The sequence below is a fragment of the Ambystoma mexicanum genome, chromosome 9, assembly GCF_040938575.1.
Source record: "Ambystoma mexicanum isolate Mex_15411 chromosome 9, UKY_AmexF1_1, whole genome shotgun sequence".
Classification (NCBI taxonomy): Eukaryota; Metazoa; Chordata; class Amphibia; order Caudata; family Ambystomatidae; genus Ambystoma; species Ambystoma mexicanum.
In genome coordinates this window covers 834,413,527-834,440,708 of record NC_090931.1, presented here as the reverse complement: position 1 = coordinate 834,440,708, position 27,182 = coordinate 834,413,527, and the positions used below count along the sequence as shown (strand labels likewise).

Below are 27,182 nucleotides of genomic sequence, written 5' to 3'. Positions count from 1 at the left end.
TGGCGTCTTGCAGAGATCTCCGGTTTTAGCTTGGCAAATGCTTAGCTGTCACCGCCAACCGGTTGTCCTGGTAGTAATGACAAACATCCCTTGCTAGATTTGCCAACAACATGAACTGTTTCCCTCCTAGGTGATTTGTGTACCTTACCACTGACACATTGTCCATTCTTAGCAATATGGAACAGCTCATCTTCTCTTTGATTCGAGACCACACTGCAAAGGACTCAGCTAAAAGTTCTAGATAAGTTATGTGCGATTCTTGTTATTCTGGTGACTATGTCCCTCTTCTTTCCACCAAACAACAACATGATCTCAGGGCTGTCATGCTGGCTTGTGACTCTATTCAATGCCTGGAGCTCGACCCAAAGTGTTGCAACCATCAGTTGGTTTCTGTCACACTGTTCTGATCCAGACATAGTACGTGCTGGTAAATTAGGCCTTTCTGCAGATGGCAGATCTTCAATCTTTAAGGAAACCCATAATGAAGCTGTCCTGGGAATATTGATTGGCTCAACAACGCTAACTATCTCATTATACTCACTAATTTCAACACTTTCCCCCTCTTTACCGTGACCTTCAGCTCCTTTTTATTGCTGTCAACTTCTGATCTGGAAGCTGAATAGTCAACAAGGTAGTATCTATCATGCATACCAAGAATTCTAATCTTTTTGTAGGTACAAACCTTGAATTCCTTAAGTATACGAGGAAGGGATTGCAGGAGCTCTGTCATAAACTAAAGAAGTTTCTTGAGATCTAATTTGCATGGCACCATGATATCATGTTGTTGGCATAAATAGTGAGCCTTACTTCTCTTTCACTGAGGGCCGCTACCATGGGCTTCATCACATTGGTAAAGCATCATGCAGCTGACGAAAGCTGGGGCAGACATGTTAACTCCCATAGCTTGCCTGCCCATCTCAATCAAAGAAATATCTAGTCCTGAAGGTGAATGAGACTCATCAAATAGGTGTCGTTCAAATCTAGCCTCACTAACCTCACTAGCCAATCTTCCTCTCTCAGATGTACACGGTCCATTATAAAGTGTGTGTATGTCCGCCAACTGTTCAGCTCCCTCCCATGTCTTATTTTCTCTGTTCTGAACAGTAGAAACGCGTTGCTCAGAAAACTGCCCTGTGGCTCCTGCAAAACAGATATAGCCTATTTTTTCTCGGACGTATTATTTCACTGTGCACCACTTTTGTGTCCACAGCAGATATTTCCAAATGAAAAAGGCTTTAGTACTTGCACCTGCTGCACCCAAAAATCGAATTGAAAACCTGTCAAGGTCTGAATTACACATCCATCTTGAAATAGCTTGTGCCAGTTTCACAAAACCAACTTTGTCCTGCACCCTACAGCTGGATATGCTTGTCTGCGAGAAAACCATTGAGGTTTGCTGGCAACTGGATTTGACCCTCACATGGTGCAGTTCTCTACCAATAATTCTTGAATGGAAGAAGGTATTGTACTATCGTGCCACGCTGCAAGATAAATGGGAGCCTCTATATGATTGATAATGACTAGACAAGTGGTCTTTCCCCACGGCCGGCCTTGGCAACAATTATGGGTAAAAAACCTTTATCAATGGACGTCTGGGCTCTGCAAAAATCTAAGAGAAAAAGGAGACAGTGTTTATCTGCTCAATGAGCAGCAAAAGAAAGTGGGAGGAGGAAAGGCAGGAAGTGAGGCATAAGCTGGGGCTGAGATGGATTGGCGGATGGATGTTGCATGATTGGTTAGAGAGATGACATCAGAACAGAAAGAGAAAAAGCCAAACTATCATGAGTTTTGTTGATTGATTTGATTTGCTGTTGAGGAGTGGCAGTAAAGAAAGATAAGCGTAATGCTTGCCACCAGTCTTGACATAGAACTCAGATTTGATCAAACATTTTAGGGAGATGTTTAGTACATTCGAACAAAAGCCTCAAAATATGTGTACTTTGTGGTATTGCTTTCTGGGTTCAGTCCCTAGTTTGTACAAAAATCAAATGAAAGTGAACATACAAACCTTTTCTGGATTTGTACCACTCTTGTCAGAGTATCTTCCTCCTCCAATACCATCGCCTCCTCCGCTCCCACCATCTCCACCTCCGCCATCTCCTCCACCAACCGACGAACCCCCAAATCCACAGGTGGACCCTCCAGATGCCCCTCGGAGCTGAAAATTGCCCTCACTTTGTCTTTTCTCCCCAGACCCTGAGCCGGAGCCAGACACAGAGATGGATCCATGCTCTTTATTTTCACTCTTCTTTCTGCGCTCCACGCAGGGCACCACACCAAGCTGTAGAAGGCACTCCACAATGTTCAGAGCCACATCACAGATCCGGGAGCTGATGTCATGGTTCAGAACTAGGTAAACAGCCTTAAGCACAACCTGCGTAGAGAAAACAGATTGTTCCAGTTACATTTGCTGGTACCTTGATAAGCATTAGAAAGATGTAGAGGTGGCTGAGAGTATGTCTATACAGTTAGGAAAAAAAGAACCTACATATATTACAATATAAATGAACATTTTGGAGAAAAAAAACAGACTAGATCTACAATACATTTCAAAACCTTATGTAAATGAGGCGTTTGTTTTATATTCATATGCACATATAGGCTCTTCTCTACAAAATAATTCTCTGCTCAATAATAACTAAAAGAACAATATTGCTCATGGTGCAATACGTTAATCATTAATATTGCTGCCTTTTTACAAAAAAGGCAATAAACCCTGTCATTCTGCAGAAAAAGTAACACCATAGCACCAGAGTCCCAATGCACCTTTAAGAGGGACAAGTTAAGAGCAAGAAAGAGGGAGCAGGCAATAGCCCCAAGAGTGCATGTGAGGCATGCTGCCATTTTAAATAGGTATAGTATGCGATTAAGAATGGGGAGTAAACACTAGGTAGGGAAGAGAGTGCAACAAGAATGGCTAAATAAAGGGGCAAGGGAAGAGCAAGGCCAGGAAGGGAAAGAAAAGAGTGTTCTCTGCACAATAATGAGAAAGAAAGGAGTGGGGCTTGTGGAAAAAAGGTAAAGAAAGGGGACATGGAGTACACAAATGTAATCATGGAGTGGGTTTAGGGAGTATCATCCAGATACATTCACAATTTAACAATAAAGCCACAAGAACAGTGTTTCAGGTAAGAAAAATGGAAATAATTAAAACCGAAACAGAGGTGATTATTACAAAATAAATCTTATCATGGAAATAGTTTGAGCAATGGCCTTCATCCTATACTTTATTAAAATACAGTTAATATATGAGGCTCATTTTCCATGAGCCCGTAATTTGGCGGCAGTGACCCTGTTATAGCAGACTTGCACATACGTGGGTTCCCGCAGCTGAATTTATAATCATGTACGCCATCTTTTGCCCTCACTTTTTGCACTCTGTCATGCAAATGATGAAAAATGCATGGCAGGCAGCGTTTACAATGGATCCATATGGAGCCTGCCTGCCTTGTCATCGAGCATACAAGCCGGTATACTCCAAAGGGAACCCTAGCATTTGCGCTAGCATGGCAATGCATGCCAGTGGAAATGCTGGAGCATTTACATGGCGGGGAGCAATGAGGCGGCGGAAAAGACCTCTGACCCCAAAACTGCCATTTTTGGAAGGTCTTTCCTCCTCCAAAAGGGGCTTTGATTGGGCTGGGAGCAACACAGAGCTCAACCCAACACCACCAGAAGCCCTCTTTTCATCTGAATGAGGCTGCCTGCAGAAGTCAGGAGACCCAAAAGAAGCATCCCAGATCAATCTAGGGACTGCCCCAGTGACAAAGTTACATCCGGGTTACTTTGAGTATATATAAGCACTGCCCTTTGGGCATCCATTTACCCGGGCATCTAGAGAAAAGGGAAGACAGAGCTACGGGTTGCAACTATATCTTTCTCTATTTCATTCCGTGTTCCCTGTTAGCCCCTGTTTGCTCCAAGTTGCTACAAAAATGCCTTGCATACAGCACACAAATTACATTCAAAACAAACTCCAACACTCCACTAAAATAACCATTTGCATACACCTGCACATGTGAGTACAAATAGCTTCCTAATTACTGTACTGTCTCTCCACATTATGCTACTCACCGATAAGGCATTCACTCCTTCTCCTCCTGCTACTCCTCCTACTCACCTCTCCCTACGCTTTCTCCAATCATGCTACAACTTCCTCCTTTCCTATCCCTATTATAAAACGCATAGCTCGAACCTCCCACTACTACAGCTCTCTTCCACCTCCTTCTAACAGACTAATCCGACAAGCTAACCACACCTCCTCTAACACCTATCCACCTCGCCTCTCTTGCTCTGAGACTCAACTTCTATACTCCTCCTTGCCTAATCAACTGAGTATTGCACTCTGGAATGCTCAGTCTGAATGCAACAAAACGTCCTTTATCAAAGACTACTTTCACTCAAGCTCTCCTCCGATAGACCGTCATGCTATCACTGAAACCTGGATTTCTTCATCTGACACTGCCACTCAGACGGCCCTACATGACTTCAAACTGTCCTTCATTCACTCTCCTCGACTGACTGGCAGAGGTGGAGGCGTCAGACACCTACTACCTTCCCGCCTGAATGCCTCAAAACTCTCCAATGCCACGTCCTCTCCTACCACTTTTGAATTCACCATCCCTACTATTGCTCTGCCTTACTTAGTTTACATAATCTCCATCTATCGCCCGTCTGGACCAATGGACCATTCTTTGATTATCTAGGGCAACTCCTTGATTCTCTTTCCACTAAACATCACCTCATTCTCTTAGGTGACTTTAACCCTCCCTCTCCAACCACTTCTCAGAAATCTTAACTTCAGTCTTTTCTTAGTGACCTGCTCTCCACTCTATCCATAACCTACCTACCCACATAGGGGGTAACTCGTTGGATCTATTATTCATCTCCACCTTTCTCTCAACCACTAACACTACTGTCACACAGTCCATATCTGATTACTTAATTATGTCCATCACTATCTCCTTTCCACCCTGTGAACTTTCCTCACCACTTGCTTCACCTATTACTAAAAGGAAATGTAAACCTTCTGCCATTCCACACTTTCTGTCCGACCTACAGTTCTCACTCTCCTCCTTCACTCCCGATGCCTCCTCCACCAGCACTGCCTTCTCCAGCCTCCAATCCCTACTATAGACTCATTCTACTCTCACTTCCCATTGCTTACATTCACCCCACGTCTCAGCATTCACAGCCATGGGTCACCCCATTCATACGCTCTCTCTGCACAGAAATGCGTTGGCTGCTGCACAAATGGAGGTGTAGCCACTCGCATGAGGACCTGCAACTCTACCTCTCTGCCCTGAACTCTGTCAAGTCCACTCTTGATATAGCGAAAAGGGAATTCTACCCAACCCTCATTGACTCACTCCAACCATCCTCGCCAGCTACAGGCCACCCTAAACTTAGTCCTCATTCCTCCTACATCTATGACTATCAACTCCACTCTGACAGCTAATAACTAGCTGAATACTTGGCTGCAAACATTTCCCAAATTAGAGACTCTCTCCTGACCTTCATCTCACTCCCTCCACGTAAATTTTACACTCCGCTTACTCTACCATCATCCTCTGCCTCTACATCCAACTTTAGTCACATTAATATTGACAAAGTGCTATGTCTACTGGTGAGGGCAAACACATCTTGTGCCCCCCTCATACCTATTGATCCTCAGCTAGTCAAGCCTATTGCCCCTTTAGTGGCCTCTCACCGAGCTGAACTCTTCAACCTGTCCTTTGACTCTGATTTCTTAGACATCCACAACCTTCGAGACCCCCTACAAGCAGGTTTCCGCTCCCGTCACTCCACAGAAACTGCTCGTGAATGTCTCCAACATCATCGCCTCTGCTAAGCACTCCAACCTATCCTCTATCTTAGTTCTCCTTGACCCGTCTGCTGCCTTTGACACTGCCGATCACTCTGATCTCCTTAATACTCTCTTCTTGGGATTCGCAATCAAGCCCTTGTCTGGGTTGAATCCCACCTTGCATCTCACCAATTCTCTGTCTCCTGGAGCAATAACACCTCTCAATTCACTCCTCTAACTGTTGGTGTTCCACAAGGCTCTGTCTTGGGTCCATTCCTCTTTACACTCTACGCCTCTGTTCTAGGGGCACTAATCTCATCCTTTGGGTTCTCGTACCAATTCTTTGCGGACCACACCCAAATCTTCTTCTCATTTCCTGAACTTTTCTTTGATCTCTCTAGCAAAATGTCAAACTGTCTCTATGCCATTAAATATTGGATGGCTATGCACTCACTGATGTTAAACTCTACCAAAACAGAGGTGCTCTTCTTCCCAGCCAAAAGCTCTCTCTTATCTCTTCCTCTGCCTATTCAGTTCCCACCTGACACTCTCCACTACACTTCTTCACCTGGAAACTTCGGCATCATCTATCACCCTTCTCACACATTCTTTACTTTCATCTCCAAAACTGGAAGAGCAGCTCGCCTCAACCTTAGAATAAAATCAGGCACCGCCTTCCTTTCAACACTGCCAAGCATTTCTTAGCCACACTTGTGTTCTCTAAACTGGACTACTTTGCCACCATCCTGTTTGGTCTCACCAACTATGCTTTCTGTCCTCTCAACAAGATCATTAACTTTGCTAATAGGACTCTCTTTGAACTCTCTCTCTTCCCAACTACTTCCTCTTACCGTTGCCAGTCTGGATGGCTGAAGATGCAAAACAGGGCCAGATTAAAATGCCTTCTCCTGGTTCACAAATCTATCCATGGTAAGGTACCACTGTATATATCCTCCTCTATCGAATTCTACAAGCCTACGCGTAACCTCCGCTTTGCCTCCTTGACTCCCCTGTGTTTCCTCTTGCTTTTGATCTTCCTCTCTTCTTCCTCCACTTCAAATGAATTATCTTCCCCCGGACATCTGAGAAACAGTCCACACATATTTTTTCAAGACCTAACTAAAAGCCTAGCTCCTCGCCTCCGAGTTACCCTCTTAACCTACCTCTCATCTGCCTACTAGCTAACATTTTTCCCTCACCTCTAAACTGCCTCTGTCCCTCACTTCCTCTGCCTCCACTCGAGCACTTTATCCATCATGGTCACACTCCAAGCACATCTGCCTGTACCATCTACCTGCACTTAAAAATGTCCAATGTTCATTGTCCGTAATCTATGTATGTCTACTTATGTATTGTCCCCGGTGGCTGTTCCATTTACTACCCTCCATAATCTGGCCAGAATGTCCCTCTTCTCACCCCATTGTAAGAAGCTCACTGCTTCCTGTCAAATCTGATTTCTTATTTATTGCATGTTCTTATGAGATCAAAAAAGCATTGTTTCTCCTGACTAAAAATAAATAAATAAATCACAAGTTGTGTTCCGCCCCTCCTCTCCGCCATAAAAATGAATGAAAATAAGCTGTGACATGAATGAAAGGCGTAAAAGCCTTAACCAAGTCTTTTACATCTTCAATTTACATTATGGCTCATGAATAAAGAGCACCTCTTTGTTGTATTGGTTAAGCGGAAAGTGCATAAAAAATGTTTTTCCGGTCCTTTTGTTTCGAAAGTATTGCATTTCAAAACTTTGTATTCGAATCTTTAACTATAAACCGGCCCTGGCTTTAAGATCAATGATCTAATAAACATTTCTGCACAGATGTAAACATTTAGATATCATATTGACTTTTTAGAGAGAACCAGTTCAGAGGTTTTCAAACTTGGGACAGTAAGGATCCATGTGTCAAAACAGTACTTCTTTTAAGTGTTTTGTAGTTTACATAGGAACATTTAATACTATAGAAACATAACCTCATCTTTAAATAAAACCTATTAACACTTCACTAATCAATGCAAAATGAAATTAAAAAGTCAATATACTACGAATCCAGAATTCATTTTTTAATCATATTTATAAACCCATTGTTTCTTTGTATAGTAAAATTGACAGCATCTACCTGTTATCTTGGCAATCCATCAACATCCTCTAAAACTATTCAGATTTAATGTCAACTGGATATTGTAGATGTTGACAAAATATTGGGCATTTCAATAGGTCTAATTTTGGACATTCAACACTTGGATAGATGCCTTTTAACCTTATCCTCATCACAGTAGCAACATTTATTAAGCATCAATGTATCGCCATGCGAACACCAGTTACAAGTAGGAGCTGCTTGAACAGAAATAGAGTATATTGCTTCAGCTTCATAAGCGATGGTAAAAGAGAAAGTATGGGGCCATTCATTGGGTCTTTTAAACGTTTAACATATTCAGTTGAAATTATTTTACTTTAGAATTTTTCCCTGACAATTTTCTGAACCTGTCTCTGCCTCATCAGAGTTAAATAGGCATTCATTGGTAACCATTCTCCCAAGCTTCCTATTAGCTTACAAACAGCAAAACCAAATATATCCAAAGCCAAGGCTGCTTATTACACCCCCACCATTACAGCAGCATCTAACAGCAGCAAAGCCCTTTTTGCAGCACTCAAACACTTCTCGCATTCCACACCAGACCCAGAGGTATCAGAATCCTGAACGAAGTGTGAGGCTACCAATACTTTACCAACAACATAAATATCATCAGTCTCCACATTGAGGGCTCCAAATCATTTGATGATACTGCATATATCCCAAAATGGGCCATTCAACCCTGGACCAACTTTTCTCCCCTCTCACCGAGGACCTCTCATACATACTTCCATCATTAAAACTGACCTCTTACATCAACAACGTCCTTCTGGTCACCATCTCAAAAAATGTACTGGCCCTGCCCTCACTGCTCTTCATAGGATTATCAACACCTCCCTCAGTGAGGGTACATTCCTAGATCTCCTACAAATAGGGCTTATCCTCCCACACCTGAAAAATTCCACGCTTGACCCAGAACTTTTAGCAAACTACTGGCCGATAACAAGCCTCCCATTTATCCCCAAATTCACAAAGAAGGTAGTTGCTAATCAACTACTTACAAAAATCAAGCAAATTCGTCTGCTCTCAGATAAAAATATGGTTTCAACCCCAAATGAAGCACTGAAATAGCCAACATACTGGTGGGAAACGACCCTCTTCATACTATTGATACAGGCAAATCATGCCTGCTAGTCCTCCTTGATGTCTCTGCTGGATTTGGCATGGCCGATCATCACACACTACACTCCCTCCTTCCACACAAGTTGGGTTTCTCTGTCACCCTCCTGAAATGGTTCACATCCTACGTATATGGTAACAACTAGGCTGTCCAGATGGGCTCCAATAGGCCCGGCCGACACCCTGCCACCTGTAGAGACCCACAAGTTTCAATTCTCACTCCGGTCATCTTAAACATCCATATGGAACTGCTAGGCCCAATCCTAGATGACTCCAATATTGCCCTGTCACCTGTAGAGTCCCACAAGTTTCCATTCTCAACCCAGCCATCTTTAACATCAATATGGAACTACTGAGCTCACTCCCAGGCAACCCCAACATCGCAATGCACCTTTACAGAGATGATACACAGTTGTACCTAATGGTCAATGGCCCACAAGATATTGCTTGCCTTCGCTCATACCTTGCAACCATTCAGACCTGGGAGACAAATGCCTTCTTAATGCTTATCCCCACCAATACCAGATTCGTACTCCTAGGACAAGCCGTTCCTCCCACCCCAGGACTTCTGAACAGTTGTACAGGCACTAGTGAACTCTCATATCGATGGGGGTAATACTATTCTTTCAGGGCTCCCAGCTTCTCACCTGGTTCTGCTTAAAGTGGAACACCATGCTGCAGCTTGCCTCATCACCTTCTCTAGGAAATCTGAGCACATCACCCCCACCCTGCATGGATTACACTAGCTCCCCATACCGGCTAAGATCTGGTTCAAAACTGAATGCCTTACCTACAAGGCAAACACCACCAGTACGCCGGCCTACCTCAAAGCTAAACTAAAAACATCAGACAGCACACAGTCCTCTCATAGTAAGATGATCACCATACTGGAAACTACACTGAATTGCAAGTAGAAAACATGGAAACAGTCCTTCTCATGCTGCACTCCTGTCCTCTGGAACTCCATTGCAGTGGCAATATGGAGTGCTCTAAGTCTCCTTCAGTTTAGGAAAGAACTGAAGACCTGGTACTTCCATCAACACCTAGGTATAACCTACATTCCAACTATCTTGTGCACACTACCATACCCATATTGTACTGTGATTATTACTGCTAGTGTTTACTTGATTGCTCAGTGCCAATGTTTTTCTCTATCACCTGTACAGCACTCGGTTGCTCCCAAGCTAGGTTTGCGCTATAAGAATATATAATAATCATAATAATAGTTATGTTACCATCTTATTTCAAAATGACTGCCCTACATTTTTGGATATCAGAATGTAAAGGCATTCTGCATTAATCACTTTGACTTGGCTGATTGCGATAGACCTAGTAACCTCCTTAAACCTTTGGCTTATAATTTAGTCAGCCAATTCAAGTCACTCTATGTACAGCCCCCATATAAAACGGTTGGAATCCACATACCCCTTATACATTTAAAAAAAGGGTTCAAGGTGAAACCTCCTTGCTCTATGAAATGGAATTGTTTTATAGTGTTAAAGGTTCCTTTGTAAACGTACAAAATACTCTAATAATAATAATAAAATCAGGTATACTATGGGCAGAAAAAGTGGAAACATATCCCACAGAAACTACTATCAATATGTCTTAATATAGCCGTAAGGAAAGAAAGGTAGTCCAGAGTCCAAGACCATTTAAAAAGTACCCTCTTTGCGAAATCTGCCAACACAGCTTTAGTTGTGAGCAAAGCTTTTATTGTTTACTGTCAGATGAATTACAACTATAATCTCCTTTTAAAGTGGGCATTAAACATTCTCCAGAAGATAATGGTTTTGCAGGAGGAAGGCTCTAACCATGTACCTAAACAATTAGCCGTACAGCTTTAACATTTGAAAATAACGAACAATTGAAAATGTATCACTGTTTTCTGATCAATCATATTCAGTTTACCGAAAGATCTAGCATGCCGTTCTTGTGCACAAAGTTGTTGGTCCCATCAATATGTTCGTTGTCCTCCAGGCTGCTGTAATTGATGCAGGAGTCTGTCAAGCTTCGGGGGAGATTGGCACAGGCTAGAGGTTCATGGGGCATCTCAGGGATGGGCACCTGGTTGCATAACTTTTTCATATGCTCACTGAAGAAGTCAGCATAACCCACATTGAACGAGGCAAGCGTGGTGTTGAACGTAGCCACAGTGATGGTTGAGATCTGGGATCGCACTATAAAAGACAGAATATGATTAATTTCTGGACACTAAGAGACAACTGTCACAATAAGCGAGGACACACTTGCTGCTCCTTCACTATGTCTCTTATCTATATGATACATACATCATTCAATGAGCTACAATTTTATCTAGTGTTACATAGGAAAACATACAATATACTCACCGTAGGAACCTGGTAGTCCTAGGTGATCAGCACCTTCATTCAATTGGAATGCCCATTGCTATTGAGCAGTACTAGAAGACATTCAGTGGTACTTACAAAAAGCCGGTGTAAGTATTGTTGTGGCCCTATCGACACACATTCATCATGCACCCATTGCGCTTTTGCACATCATATACTTTTCGTAGGAATGCATACTAACATTGGAACAAAGTAGAATGGGCAGAGGACAACTCAGAAGATTAAACATTTCTTAAGGACATACAGTATTAGAATTACTGTGATGAGTAACTTCCTCATTCTCTTATGCCTCAGCTCACCCTGCACTTCAAGTTATGGGTTAGATCATTCTCAAGCAAGATATAATTGATGGGAGGCAACTAGAAGGTCATGGACTGGTCTCACATGCAAGAGATTTAGCGTAGTCTGACCAAACTAACATATGCCCTGGAAAAAAGTTCCAAACCATAGTGCTTTTTAAAAGGTGTATTGAGCATCCTAAGTGAAAGCAACTACATTAATAGGGATATACCACAGAAAAGCCTTGATTCTAGTGAATGTTTTGGCAAACCAAAATCTACTCTTTCCTGTTTATTGTTCCCTTTAGATGTTCCATATATTTGCATATGAGCAAAATATTATCTGATAAGCAGTCGAGTTTGACAAATTAACCTTTTACAAAGAGAAGAAATTAGGGCACAGCACATTTTACCATTGTTTGTAGGATTGTCCTCTACAACGGAAAGAACCTGCAGCTCTGTTCTTTGAACCAACAAAGTTGGCACCATGAGGTTCCATTTCCTTTAATCAATGGTCTTCTGAGACAAATTATTCAATACAACATCCAAGCAACCAACAATATGGCATTTCCACACCACCTGAGACAAACGAATGAGAGAACCTCAGGACAAAACCCTCTTCTATTGCAAAAACATATACAGCAAATTCATGCAAGCTCTAATACCTAAAAGAGAAAACTTAAAATGCTTGACCTGAACACCTCCAAAAATTGAAACAGGAAAACTTATCTTCGGGGCATGGCCTAACTAGCCCAGGGACAGCATGGATGCCTGAGTGCCTCCGGAGATTCGGGTATGAAAACCCTTTAGCAGGCCTGATTTTGTCCACCACTTGACATCTTGCACCGGGCTGCCCTTCAACAAAACTGCAGAGGCATGTGGCATGATCCTGGCGCCCGAACAGCGATCCTTCCGTGACATCCATGCTGGTAGCGGCTGCGCAATATAAGATCCCTGTGCATGCGGCCATGTCCACTGACGGCGTAGCACCATGAGCGAGCTTGCTCTTCATAAGAGTCCTGGTTAAGTAAACTGAGTGCTTTTGGCGATATGTGACGGGTGATATCCTGGAAACCGCTGTGGGCTTCTCTACACTGAAGCTGCAGTGAGGCCTGGAAGAGAGACCAGAGTTTCACCTTTCTCCAGCGGTGGCAGCTTTTACCCAAGACTCAACACTAGAACGCTTTTGGACTCGGAGGCACCCGGACATGAGTGCCGCCTTCCCGAGCTACACAATCTACCTTTGTCCCGCTCTGCTGTAAGGGAGGGCCTGATTTGTCCTGTTACCTGATCCTTTGCTGAGTCCTCAGAGGGGCATCTAGCGTGATATTGGCGCCTGGGCAGCTGTTACAATCATGCAGCCGATCGCCTAGCGAGGCTCAGAAGCAGAAGCACCACATACACGTTGGTGAACACGTACGATGCACACTGTGACATGGCCCTGGCTCCACTTGGGCCCTGATGAAGAATTTGGAGAGCCATATGAGGTACGTGGTTGGCTGTGTCAGAGAAACCACTACAGGCTGCTCTTCATCTGCGTGGAGGTGCGGCTCAGTGGCGGCTCAGGGCTTGCTTTGTGGTGGAGGGGCTCGCCCTTGAAGGGACTACTTGGGGGCTTGGGGAGACGTGAGGTCCCCTCTTCCACTGGGCTTCCCTCCCAAGGGTCCCTCATAACCTAGTTTGCCGCCTTCTTGCCTCCACTGCCATCTGCGCTATTTGGGAATTGTGATCAGGGCTCTGTCAGGTTCAGGGAGTTGGAGGATAAACTATCAGGGGAGGCTGGATCCCCCACAACCTGTGTCACAGCCTGATTGCTTCCCTAAGGTCAGCCAGATATCCCCTCCTTTCCCTGTTGGGCCTTAGACTTCCCTGCACGCCAGAAGCGACAGAGCCCTGCTTGTCTACTGTTTTACTGGAGCACGTTCTATCATTGGTTAGACGCATCACACACAGTATGGCTAAAACTGGAAAAGGACATAAACCAATAGACATTGCCACCCGCTCCATGCACAGGATAAGGAGAAGCAAGACATGGTCGCAGTAGCTCAAGTCCATGAGGAAAAAAGGCACAATGGAGTTGCCTATTGGCGGCCACAAAGTCGGATCGCCAGTACTGGCTCTCTGAGATCAAGATAGAAATCCAAGGTAGCATCTCTTAGATGTCACATAAAATAACCTCCTTGGACAAATGTGCTGAGGAATCCGAGAGATGTCTGGAAGAAGCTGAAATTACACTTGTATGAAGGTAGTGAGTGGGCCCAGCGAATCGAAGTGTTAGAAGCCCAGGCAGATCTACTGGAGTGCAAGCAGGAAGACGGAGAGAACCTCTCCTGCTGTAATAACATGCAAGTGCAAGGGTTCCCAGCCCAGTAACAGATTCCGACCTGAGTGGCTTCATTAAGGACCTCTGCCGCCACATTCTTACCTGCCCGAATGATGAGGAGGTGGAGCTGGATAGGACCCAAGGGGTCTGCCTGTCTGGTTTTGCTCGGCAGGGTTTCACCCCCAATGTGCCCTACAGAGTCAATCTATATGCATTTAAGGAGCAGAATATGGTGAAATCCAGGCAGCTCACCGATATCAGCTTTAGGGGTGCAACAATCACGCTCTATCAAGATTTAGAGGGTATTACATTGACTAAATGTAAAGCTCTAAAACCCATGACGGAATGGCTGTGTGAGAGGAAGATCCGATGCAGATGGGGCTTCCTAAAGGGCTTCCGAAAGGCACTATTGTTTGTTTATTCAGACTGCAGTTGTGTAATGAAATTGATGAAAGAGGCTGAAAAATAGTTATCACCAGAAACCTATGAATGTTTGGGCCTTGAGGAACAGTTACACCCCCCCCATCCATGTGAAGTGCTTGAAGGGATTGGTCCATGGACAAAGGTTGGAGGAGGTCACAAACCAAGAAACCTCCCACGGAGTGAGAAAGATCTGGCCTCTGGCCTGAAATAAGACAGTTAATTGGGCATAAAGCTGCCGTGGAGTGTGTGATTCCCAGGGTTTAAAGGTTAATGGTAGGGAAAATTGAGTGGGGTATTATGTGAGCTGGTATGCTAAACGTTTTGATGAAAGGGGTTTAGTGGTTACCACAAAATTACATTTCTCTCCTATCTCTGGTATGGCCTCGAAATTGTTTGACATGTGGGTTGATTCTTTGACATGTGTGGACATTTCTTTTTGGGGTAATGTTGGGGCTTTTTGGGGTACGGGAAACATTTTGGGGGGAAACTGTGGAGAAAGACGGATTACAGGTAGTTCATAGACGCAGAGTCACAATGAGTGGGGGCGACTGGAAAGATGTAAACTCGCTGTGAAAAACCTATGATAGACCTCCTTGAAAGTCAGTTGAACCGCACCCTTGGTAAACTGTTTGGAATGTTCAAGGTATGAACTCCACAGTCAAGAGGAAATTGGTCTTAGTGAAGCTAGGTTGCATGTTCCCTTCGGTTGGTCTTCCTTCAGGAGACTCTCCTCTTAAGGGTAGATGAATGTAGACTAGCCCACAGATGCTTCCCTCAAGGCCTCTTAGAACCAGGTGGTGAAAAGAAAAGAGAAGTAGCAATTTTATTTGTGAAGACAACCTCTTTTATGAAGTCTGGGATTCTGCGAGACCCAAACGGGAGATTCATATCTGTTAATGGGAGTTTCATGGGGCACACAATCACTTTTATCTCACTTTATGCTGCCAATGATAAGCAAGGTCTCTTCTTGGTGGATTTCTTGTCTCAAGCTCAGGCCTTTGTCGAGGGTTTAATAGTGGTGGGGGGAGATTTCAATCTGGTACCCGATCCCGACATTGACAAAACACTCCCAGCTACACGATTAGACTTTAGGAATGCACTCACCGTTGCTAAGATTCACAGCGAATTGGGGCTGCTACACATCTGGAGATTTAGAAATGCCTCCTGTAAAGACTACACACACTTTTCTGATGTCCATGGCGGCTTCTCGAGAATTGATGAACATCCGGTCTCTTCTTTCATGGTTCTGTTTATCTCAGCCGCTCAAATAATAGCTAGGATTCTCTCTGATCATGCTCCAGTCTTGCTTAGGCTCTCGGTAAGTGACCTGGAGGCCCCTGTCAGAAAACCTTGGAGATTATATGACTCAGTATTGAAAGATAGGGTGATATGCCAGGAACCTAGGCGAGCTATTGTAGACTACTTTGAAATCATTATAAGTGATGGCCCAGCTCTGTAATTGGTTTGGGACCTAATGAAAGCGGTCATCCGGGGAGAGCTAAAAGAACTCACATCCACCTACAAGAAAACAAGGGAAAGATTTAAAGCAGTCATGGCGGACGAGGTTGGCAGGCGAGAAGAGGCACACATGGCATCGGGCTCATTGAAAGCCACGTGCCAACTAAATGTTGCTACGGCTCCGTTTAAGGTCCACCTATTGGAAAGAACCACTCAGGTAATCTTGAAAACTAAACAATATTACTGTACTAGAGGGAAGAAGGCTAACAGACTTCTAGCGCATTTATATGCTAAGCGCAAGACCCGTAACATGTGGGGCTTTGAAAGATGGATCAGGCTTATTGCTGGACCTTGCTTATCATTACTATTCCACAATGATGTCAGGTTCATCTCTAAATCCCAAAGCCCAACTAGACACCCTGGCGTCAGCAGCTTTGCCTGACCTCCCTTGTGAGGCTATGAATTTGATCAACCAATATGAGAAGAGGAAGTCGAGACAGCCATTAAATCACTTAAAGACACTACACCGGGTCCTGATGGCATCACCTCAGAGTTTTATAAAAACATTCCATCCCCTACTGATTCCCCATCTAACAAAGCTGTTTAACACCTTAGCCATGACAGGGAGCATTACCCCATCCATGCAGGAATCATCAAATATTTTAATTCTAAAGCCTAATAAGGACCCTAGTTTACTGGATTCCCATCAGCCTATAACAATTATGAATAACAACGCCAATATCTTTTGAAAAATCCTGGCAAACTGGTTGATGGGTTCACTTCCCGGTCTGATCCATCTTGATCAGACATGCTTCATAGTCCAAAGAAATATGCATTACAACATTAGGAGGATTCTCAATATGGTTGAAATAGCTTCAATTGCAAGACTGGAGATGTGGTTTATCTCACTAGATGCCCATAAAGCTTTTGACCAGCTGGACTGGAATTATATTAAGGCACTCCTACAGACTTGTTGTTTTGGCCTGATCATTCAACAATACCTCCTAGCAAATTATGTAGCTCCAACCACTAAAATCTGGGTCAATGGAAAATCAACTCCCTATATTCCAATTGCCAGGGGGAGGAGGCAAAGTTGCCCGCTGCCCCCCTTGCTGTTTGCTCTTTCTATGGAGCCTTTTGTCACTTGTTTTCCAAATAACAGTAATATTAGGGGCATTACGCACAAAGGAATATAAGGAGTCCCTTTATGCCGACGATGTTCCAGTCACGTTAACTGATGTAGGAACATTGATTCCCACACTCAGGGATGAACTTGAGACATTGGTCAGGTTTCAGGGTTTACGGAGAACTACACGAAGTCGCAGGGCTTATTGGTATCGATCTCAAAAGATGTGATAGCTTGGTAACGTAATTCGATAGACTACCTGGTTATCAAGATCCCATCAGATATTAAGTGCCTCTACGAGATCATCTCCCTCCCGTTTTTGCTGAACTAACAGAGTTGTTGAACTGGTGTAATGCCCATGCAATATTGTGGCTCGGTCATGTTTTGGCCATAAAAATGAACGTGGTATCCGAATTGCTGTAACATTTCTTAGCTCTCTAGGTCCAGGTCCCGATTATTATGTTTCACAGTCTCCAGAGTAAAATTCTCTCCTTATCAGGGCTCGTATCTCAATGAAGGTTCTGCTGAGACACTCCATTTTTGGTGGTATGGGAGTCAAGGATATATATCGCTACTACTTGGCAGCATAATTATCCCACGTATTTTTATTTTTTTATTAAGACCTTTGTCACGGTACAGACATCATAAAAAAGTACAATTTACACTTGTACTTTAGAATCCATTTCATAAAAAGTCCCATAATAGTCCCACCGCGTTGAATATCTCTTAGAGAAGTAGCAATCCACTTATGATCAGTGCAAAGTACAATATAACAACTACAAACTTCATCCCCTTACTACCCAGCTAGCAGAATACTTCTTCCAAAATGTTTGAAAGAGCCAGGATCGTAGGGATGTTGTCACCTGCCACAAATCAATACCACTACTCCTCTGCACTGTATGGTTTTGCTTCCACAATAGCTCCCAGGTATCTAGTTCTTACTCTTGTAAGCTCCAGACAAAACAGCGTTACATGTTTTAACATTTCCAAGGGCGCCTCCTCACAAAATCTACATCTTGCATCCATCGCTGCTTGCCTATAGGTTAGCAAATGTTGTCTTGCAGGAAGTAAGTTTAGCAGAATCTCATGAACATGTATCTTAATAGAGGGAAAGGACATTTCACCAGGTAGCTCGCAAGAGTGCCATACGCTCTAACTTCATTGCTTGTGATGGCTTGGAGCCAAAGCTTATTTTTAGACTTCAATGTCTTAATCCAGTCCTGTTGACATAACCTTTTCTTAATGGCTTCCGGATTAATTTTAAGAGCTTCCTGGTCAGATTCCAAGTCCTGATGAATGAATCGACATCTATCGCTCCATTTCTCAACCGTACCATGACCTTCCATCACAACCTCTACCATCAGAATTTGGTATGGAACAGCCGAAATTGACATGATACATTTCTAAAACAGAGCCAGCGATCTCCAGACAATTCTGGCAAGCATTGATATCAGACCAAGTTCATATCTGATAGTTGCGATTGAAATTCCTGTAGGAAGTCTCTCTATTCTTTTCCAAACAATTCCCTCGATAAGAGGCCATATAACTCCTTCCATACCAGCTCCACCTCACGACCAATCTTCTGCACCATGGATCTGGTTTGCGCGCACTGTTTGACCGTCTCGCCCAACTTTAGTTCCAGTGCGGAAGTCTTTGTTTCAAGTTGTGCCACTTTCTCTGTTAGTTTGTCAAGCTTTCCTTCTAATCAGGATATTGACTGCTCTATCTGCCCTAATGCTGTCATGCTAGGGTCCTGGTGAGTGGGCTTTTCCTGACTGGGCTGGCCACCGTGGGGTGAAAAGGAGTTAGCATCATCAGCGACAGACTTTTTTTTTAACTTTCCTGATGCCATTTTAAACCCCTTATTTGAATGCAGGCCCACTTCTAAGGATTTCAAACAGAGAAAGTCCTCACCCAACCACCTCAAGTCCTGGTGATTAAAAGGAGCCAAATATGGCAGGAAGCACCAACCACCACCGTCCGAATTACACTGCAATGCATTGGACACTCTCCTCCAAATCCAACCTGAACCCCTCTTACAGAAGTGCATCAGTGAGCCCTTCGCTGCTTATTCCCCACTGTTAGTTCCCTGCTGCACTGCAATCAGACTCGGCTGTCTACTTTGCATACACAGGAGCACCCCTTACTCACACGCGCTCCTTAGGCCTCCCGGTGACTGCCACATTGTGCTCGGCCCCAACTCCGTAGTCCCCAATTGGGCTGGGCAGTATCCCTTTAGAGCAGCAGCAAGTGTGCCATGTGGAGGGGGTTCTGACCCTCACCAGGAGTTTCCGGAGGATTAAACGTGATGGAGCATCGCTGCGATCTCACCTCCGCTCCTCCGCCAACTCCCTCTCAGGACGCACCAGTGGTGCACCCGTGCCGCTCCCAGCACCTCAGCCTACAGTCATTCACGGTCACCTACACCACTTCTCCAAACAATGCTTCAGGGAGAGCGATCATTCAGTTTTCTCGGCTGCTGCTGCACTGCAAGTAGAGCAAATTCCAGAGTATTGTTCCAAGGCCCACGCTGGAGTGCAATGGGTCCTCATCTTGTCAGGCCCAGCCTTGCAACACAGAGCTTCACCTCAGAGCTGCCATCTTGTTCTGGCTCGCGAGCGTCCCCCTCCCAGACCATCTTTTGAGGCGAACTGTGATACCTGTGAATCTACAGAAGCTAACTTCAGAACGTGATCAAACCTTTTTAAAACAAAGTTACATTTGAACAGTATTGAACTTGAACACTTATATTTGGTTGAGAACATTCCCCACTAGATTTTGTTGTATTTGTGAGGACAAGCATAGGTTTTGACATAGACGTACTTTTGATTTGAACTTATAGACACAGACTTTCCTTTGATTTATTTAGGCAGTGAAAATCCCATCATAGTATAGGGTTAGTTAGGCGTTACACCATGCTGATCATTAATAACATTTTGTTTGGAAATATACATCTGTTGTCTGTGTCATTTCTCTTGATAGCATGACTGTCCCACAGGTGCTACAGGCTGAGATAGGAACGTTTTTGTATCTACAACAAAACAGTTTAGTGACAAAGATTGTAAGCTGACAGGGATATTTGATGATGCACTAAAAGCAATTTGAGAGCAGGTTCATGTTAGTAGGAAATATAATAATGTATATAAATAATGTAATATCTCTAACCAAGGAATGATATGATATGTCATTTATAACGTGACTGTACACAAGTGTTTCTAGGCGCGAGAAGACAAGGGGCCTCATTACGACCATAGTCCATGGCGGTGTCCGCCATGGCGGAATGGGGAATTACCACCCCATTCCGAGGTTGGCGGGGCGGTAATTCCCCATGCCGCCATGGCCCTTCCCTATTCCCATTTTTGCCCCATAGGGCTCAATGGGAATGGGGAAGGCGCTAATTACCGCACCGTAAATAAACAGGCATTAAAGTGCAACCCGCAAAGGGACCTCGTAATCAGGCGTTAAGGGTTTAACGGCACCAACACCTTTTACGGCGCCGTTAACCCCTTAACGTCTGGGTCGTAATGAGGCCCAAGGAAGGGTAGACAGTGGGAGGACAAAACAAACAATCTTACTAGGCCTTGTGTCAAGTAAGTGCAGAGAGGCAGGGGACTGTAGGGTTGCAGATACATTCCCTAAGTGGTTGGGAGGGCCGGAGGCAGTGCAAGGGGCTAATGGTCGTGCAGGAGCCTGGTGCCCATGAGGTTCAGTGAGTGCCCAGGTAAAGAGTTAGTGCAGCAGACAGGAGCATCAGCAGGTGAGAGAGAGAAAGCAGAAGTGAAAAGGAAGATCTTGAGTTGCTTCCAGAACTTTAGGTGGTTCGGCACAAGTTTGAGAGAGGCAGGGAGGCTGTTTCAGTGGGAGGCCCTAGCCGAGGACACAGCTCTACCCCCAATCTATGCCTGGAGAATCGTCTGACCCTAAAAGAGTTGGAGGTGGATGAGCAGAGCGCTCGAGAAGAAAGATGCTTAGGAAGAGAGAGTTAGATTTAGTGTGGTCCCCAGCCCCAGAAGGCCTTGTGGACGATGCAGATGGTCTTGAACTTGATCCTTGCAGCCACCGGGAGCCAGAGGAGAGATTTCAGGGCTGGAGAGATACGATCCCTGGGCTTGAGGCCAAGGACAAGTCTTGCAGTCCTGTTCTGGATTAGTTGCAAAGGGCGAAGAGTAGAGGCAGGCAGATTTATAAAGAGGCTGTTGCAGTAGTCCAGCTTAGCGAGAACCAGGGCTCTGGAGACAGTGAGCTTCAGGGGGAAAGTGAGAAAAGGAAGAATTCCTCTGAGGAGGATCAGCTGGTAGTGTGACTTCTTAAAGATGTCAGAGATGTGAGGAGAGGAGAGGGTGGAGTCGAAGATGACATTTGATATCTGACAACAATGATAGGGGTGTCGCAACGAAGAAGCATACTCTTGCTAAGGTCATCAAAGAAAGGCAGAGTGGCTTCCGTAATTGGCTACGTAGACATTTTAAACAGAAGGAGAGAAAACTGTGGCTAACATTAGCTGGACATGCCATTAATAATGAAACTCAATTGATTAGGGAATTGAAAATTCAGGGAAAAAAGTGTTATCTGATAATGCCGGTGCCTCTAGGGCAGAATGGAAACTGTATATAATTATCTCTGTTGGTAAACCGCCAAATGACACCTATTTAGTCATGGACTATAAATTATAAGTTACTCACCGTAGTGACTAACGTACTCTTAGTCCATAGTCCCCTTTCCTACATACTGTATGGGCGTCCCTTCCAAGGGACGCGAGACAGAACCTTTTTCACCAGAAAAAACCTTCTTCCCCTTGGTGCTGCCCTGACTCCACCCTCCCGCGCCACACCTCAGTCCCCATTGACGTGTCGACGATAGATTTAACATTGCCTAATGACACCAGTATTATTAGGGGGGAGGTTGGTGGGACTTATGGAGGAAAGGGGACTATGGACTAAGAGTACGTTAGTCACTACGGTGAGTAACTTATAATTACTCTTACGTCCCGTCCCCTTTCCTCCATACTGTATGGACGATTACAACTGATTGTAGCCCCAGGGTAGAGAGGAGACCCTCCTTAAGCAAATAGGTTCCTGAGAACTGCCTGTCCGAAAGCCGCATCCGATCTAGAGCCGGCATCCAAACAGTAATGCTTGCAAAAAGCTACGGGAGAGGCCAAAGTGGCCGCCCGGCTTATGACTTGCCAAGGGACATGACGCTGGAATGCGATGGCCGTTGCCTTGGCCGTGACTGCGTGGGCATGCATGTTGGCCGGGAGCGGCTTGTGCTGGCCCTCGTACACTTCCTTGATGGCAGAGACCATCCAGTGGGATATGAAGGTCTTCGAGGCCTGATAGCCTGGCCTCGAGCCACCGAAAGTGACGAACAGGGCGTCTGACTTGCAGAATTTCAGAATTTCAGGGCGCGCCTGACATCCAGGTAGTGCAGCACTCTCTGTGCTTCGTCCTTGGGATCAGGAAAGAACATCGGAAGGACTATTTCCTTGTTCAAGTGAAATGCAGATGGAACCTTAGGCAGAAATGCCGGGTGCGCCCGCATGCCTACCTTGTCCCTGTGAAAGTTGGTGTATGGTTCTGAGGCGACCAGCGCCTGAATCTCGCTGACTCTGCGAGCCGAGGAAAGGGCGACTAGTAAGGCCGTCTTCAGGATGACCAGCCTAATGTCCACGGACGTCATTGGCTCGAATGGTTTGTGCGCCAGGGCGCCCAAGACTATATTCAGGTCCCATACTGAGTGCAGTCTCTTGATGGGTGGGTAGAGCCTCGCAAGACCGGTCAGGTGTCTCATGATGATATGGTTGGAGGAGGAAAAAATGCCTTCCTCCGAGTTCCAATAAGACCCAATGGTTGCAAGGTATGTACGGCAGGTGACAACCTGTACGCCCGAATGAGCGATGTGCGCCGAAAAAAAGAGCACGTCGTCCAGATTTCAGGCCAGAGGGGCAATTGCCTTGGAGTCTGCCCAGAGGCAGAACCTGGTCCAATTGCTGTTGTACTGGGCCCTGGTGGATTTGCTCCTGGTACCCTGTATGATCTCCAGATTGGCCTGTGATAGGCTAAGGTGCCGAAGCGTTACGTGCTCAGGTACCACGCTGTGAGGGCTTGTTTCCCTGGCACGGGGTGGATGATCCTTCCCCCCTGCTACGCCACAAGATGCGCTGAGCCTGTCGGGAGGTGTATCGGGGGTACCTCCGAGAGGCTGAGGAGCTCCGAAAACCATCGTCTGGCCGGCCACCATGGAAGAATAAGAATGATGCGGAGCCGGTGCGACTCCTTGATCTTGCAAAGAACCCTGTGGATCAGGGGAGTGAGCGGAAAGGCGTAGGCCTTCATGTCGGTCCACTGGAGGTGAAATGCATCGCCCAGAGAGCCGAGGTCCTGACCCTGCCAGGATGCGAACTGGGGGCACTTCTTGTTGTGCTAGGTGGCAAAGAGATCCACTTGAGGGGGACCCCACCTGTTGAAGATCTCCTGAGTAACAAGGTCGTTTAGCTGCCACTCATAATTGTCCGCTCTCAGCCTGATGAGCCTGTCTGCCTCCAGGTTGGATTCCCCCGGGAGTTGGACTGCCGAGAGGTACATTTTGTTTTCCAAGGCCCATTCCCAGATGCTGATCGCCAGTCTGCACAGGAGAGGGGATCTAGTGCCCCACTGCTTGTTGATGTAGTACATGCTGGTCGAGCTATCTGTTTAAATGAGGACAACCTTGCCCTTGAGAAGTGGTAGGAACGCTCTGAGCGCTAGCCAGATGGCGTTCAGCTCCAACCAATTGATGTAGTATTCCTGCTCCTGTCGAGTCCAGGTGCCATGGATCGAGAAACCGTCCAGGGTGGCTCCCCAGCCCTCGAGCGAGGAGTCTGTGGTTATGGTGGCTTGCGGAGAAGGCGGCCGGAAGGGCTTGCCCATCCGTAGGTTGCAGTCCCTGGACCACCAAGTAAGGTCCGGGTGGAGAGATGGAGGAACGTTGTTCATTTCAGATTGAGAGCCCCGCTCCTTATTGCATGAGGCCGCGAAGTGCAGCTGAATCCTTCTCATCCTTAGTCTTGTGTTCGGGACAGCTACCAGAACCGCCGCTAGTAGACCCAGGAGATGTTGATACCACCAAGCCAAGGTCACTTCTCTGCTGAGGAAGTGGAAGGTGGCCCTCTTGATGGCCGATATCTTGTCCTCCGACAGGAAGACCTTCTCGGAGCACGTGTCCCAAATTAGTCCCAGGAACGTTACAGTCTGCGTAGGGAGCAGCTTTGATTTCTTGAGGTTGAGCGAGAAGCCCAGGTCGTGCAGTGTGTTTATAAGGGCATGGGAGGAGTGGTGAACCGCCTCCGGAGATGTAGCCCTGACGAGCCAGTCATCGAGGTATGGATAGATGTGGAGGCCCTGCTCTCTGAGGAGGGCTGCTACCGCGTTCATGAGTCTGGTAAAGACCCTGGGGGCCCGAGATGAGGCCAAAAGGGAGGACCTTGTATTGGAAATGGTAGCCCATGATCCTGAACCGTAGAAACGAACAATGGGGCTGCCAAATCAGGACGTGTAGGTACGCGTCCTTCAGGTCTAGGGAGCACTTGTCTCCCTTGTCCACTGTTTCAGCTATAAAAGCTGGTGTTACCATCTTGAATTTTTGCAGGGGTAAGGAGAGGTTGAGGGTGCAAAGGTCCAGCACAACTCTCAGGCCCACCTGGTTCTTCTTCTGAATGGCAAATATCCTGGAGTAGAAGCCAAAGCCTCACTGGGAGGTTGGAACTTCCTCCACTGCCTGGCTCTCTACGAGCGACCGGATCTCCGTCCGAAGAGTTGCTGTCCCAACCTGTGGGAGTGGAGGGGAGGAGATGCTGGGATGGGTAGGCGGTACCCTGAGGATACTACGGAGAGGATCCATGGGTCCGTGAAATTCTGGTGCCAGAAATGTGCATGGAGAGCAAGCCTGCCCCCACCGGAGACATGTGGACCCGAAGAGGCGTGTCATGCCTTCTTTACCTCGGAGGCTGAAGGCTGAGGAGGGGGACTGGAAAAAGCCCTGACTCACCCCCCGCCCCTTTTTGTTGTTTGCGCCGGTTCTGAGACGGCGAGAGGTCCTGCTGCCTGGATCTGCGTCCCTGGAAGCCGCAGAACCCTCCATATGTACGACCCTTCTCTGAGCGCTGCTGAGATTGGGTGTAAGATTTGGGTGTGGTCTTTGTAAGAATGGACAAGGACTTTGCCGTTCGTGAGCTGTTCTTCTTTTTGTCCAGCTCTTCATCCATAGAGGAGTGGAAGAGGCCCCCCCCCCTCGAACGGTAGATCAAAAATGCCCTCCTGGACGCCCGGGTTGAATTTCGTTGCCCGGAGCCAGCCTGTGCGCCTCATGTCCATGTCAATGCAGATGGCACTGCCCGAGGTATCGATATGCGCCACTGTGAATTCCATGAGGTCATGCGCCATGGGCTTGGCCTCAGCTAGCCCCGCCTTAAAGCGTGATTGGCATTGGAAGGGGAGTTCCAGGAGGAAGTCCGCAATTTCCCGCCATAACCGTTGGCTGGCGGCAGCCAGCATGGCATCTGTGTTTGCTTGACGGATGTGGAAGGAGGTGTTGGAGTAGATCTTCTTGCCGTAAACCTCCAAGATCTTCTCCTCCTTGCCTAGCAGCGCCACAGAGGAGCAGGCTGAGGACGACTGAAGCTTGGAGTAAAGTAATGCCGCAGCTATCACCGAGGAGTGTGGCTGAGGATGGGTCGAGAGCAAGAGTGAGTCCCCCTCCATCTGCCTGTACTTGGCGTCCAGGCGTTCGGTTGACCGGCTGGACTGAGTGCGGCTTGAGCCAACCCCTTCTTGGCCAGGAAGATTACATCGGTTTGCAGTGGAATCCCCATGTTGGCAGAGGAGCTTCTTGTGAGGACTTCAGCCAGAACCCCATCTGCCGGCTGTTGACCTCGGGCTGAGGGAGACCAAGGTACTCCGCCAGGCCCGCAAGACGTTCATGGCCCTGGCTGATGATGGCGTGTCCAGGTCCTCCTCCTTGTCTGTGTCCTGCGGATTTGGAGGATCTTGTGGAGGAGGAGCGGTAGTTGGCGCCAGAGGCTGGGGTACAGAGACTGCACCCGGAGGCTGAGGAGGCGGCGGAGGTTGCGTAGTTGGCTGTAGAGCCGGAGGAGGCGGCTGCACCAAGGTCAGGGAGCCCTATGGAGGCGTCTGTGGTGCCGCTGGCATGGCGGGGAGGACTGCCCTGACTGCGTCCTTGATGATAACCCCCATCTGAGGAGACTTCATGAAGCCGAGGAATTTGTTGAAGTGCACCTCCTCACTGGCAGAAGAGGTGGCAGGAGGTACCGACGGGGTAGCGGGGGACAGCTGGAGCTGCTGGTACCCAGTCTGTATGGACGCATGGGAAAGTTGCCCTGCGCATATGAAGGGTAGACTGTAGGCAACGTACCTGGTTGCGACCAGTCCCACCTTGACACTCGTTCTTCACTGAATTTGTGGAATGGCGTTGGACGGGTGCTCCTATCTGGCGCGGCGGCCATTTTTTTCGAACTGCCTGCCATGTGCCTGCAACGTGTTGCCCAGCCCATTGGGTCCGGCCTCGTCCAAGACTCTCGCGTGTGGATCACAAGGCCTACCCTGCTCCTCGGGTCGCGGCCCGGTAGGTGTGACATCCTCGGCCCAGGGGTCGGTAGAGCTGTGTTTAGGCGCACCCTCTGACTTATTGCCGGTATTAGGGCGTAGCCCCTCGGACGTATTGCAGGTGTTAGGGCGTAGCCCCTCGGCCATTGCACCGGTAAAAGGGCGTAGCCCCTCGGGGGTTGGCCCGGAACAAGAACCTTCCTATCCCTCGACACTGCGTCTGGGAGGATCCGATGACCCCTCGACCCGAAGGCCGGTAGCTGTAGCAGCCTTGGTGCACGTGCCGGTGGAAGGACCTGGCCAGTCCCTCCCGCACAGGGGGAGTTCCTGGGAAGGAGTCTCCCTTGCGGGGTGCGCTGGAAAATATCAGCCCTACCTTAGACCTGGGGCGATGCTTCGCGTGAGATCCTCTGGAGGCGACTTTTGGAAGAGCTCCCTCCACCTGGCTAGTCTATTCTTCAGCGCCTCCGAGGACAACGAGTCACACGCCAAACATGATTGCCAACCGTGGTCTGGGCCAAGGCAACGTAGGCAGAGGGCGTGGGGGTC

At 46.7% G+C, this 27,182-nt stretch overlaps 1 protein-coding gene across 21 annotated transcripts in view; it reads right to left on the bottom strand.

The window, feature by feature from the left end:
• UNC80 (unc-80 homolog, NALCN channel complex subunit) overlaps positions 1–27,182 on the bottom strand; it is a 3,486,058-nt gene that overhangs the window by 2,668,160 nt on the left and 790,716 nt on the right. For all 21 annotated transcript variants that reach the window (XM_069615884.1, XM_069615886.1, XM_069615890.1 and 18 more), the window contains 2 exons: positions 10,969–11,237; positions 2,009–2,374 (listed from right to left, as the gene is read on the bottom strand). In XM_069615884.1, the coding sequence (XP_069471985.1) occupies positions 2,009–2,374; positions 10,969–11,237 (635 nt within the window). The remainder of the gene's footprint in view (positions 1–2,008; positions 2,375–10,968; positions 11,238–27,182) is intronic.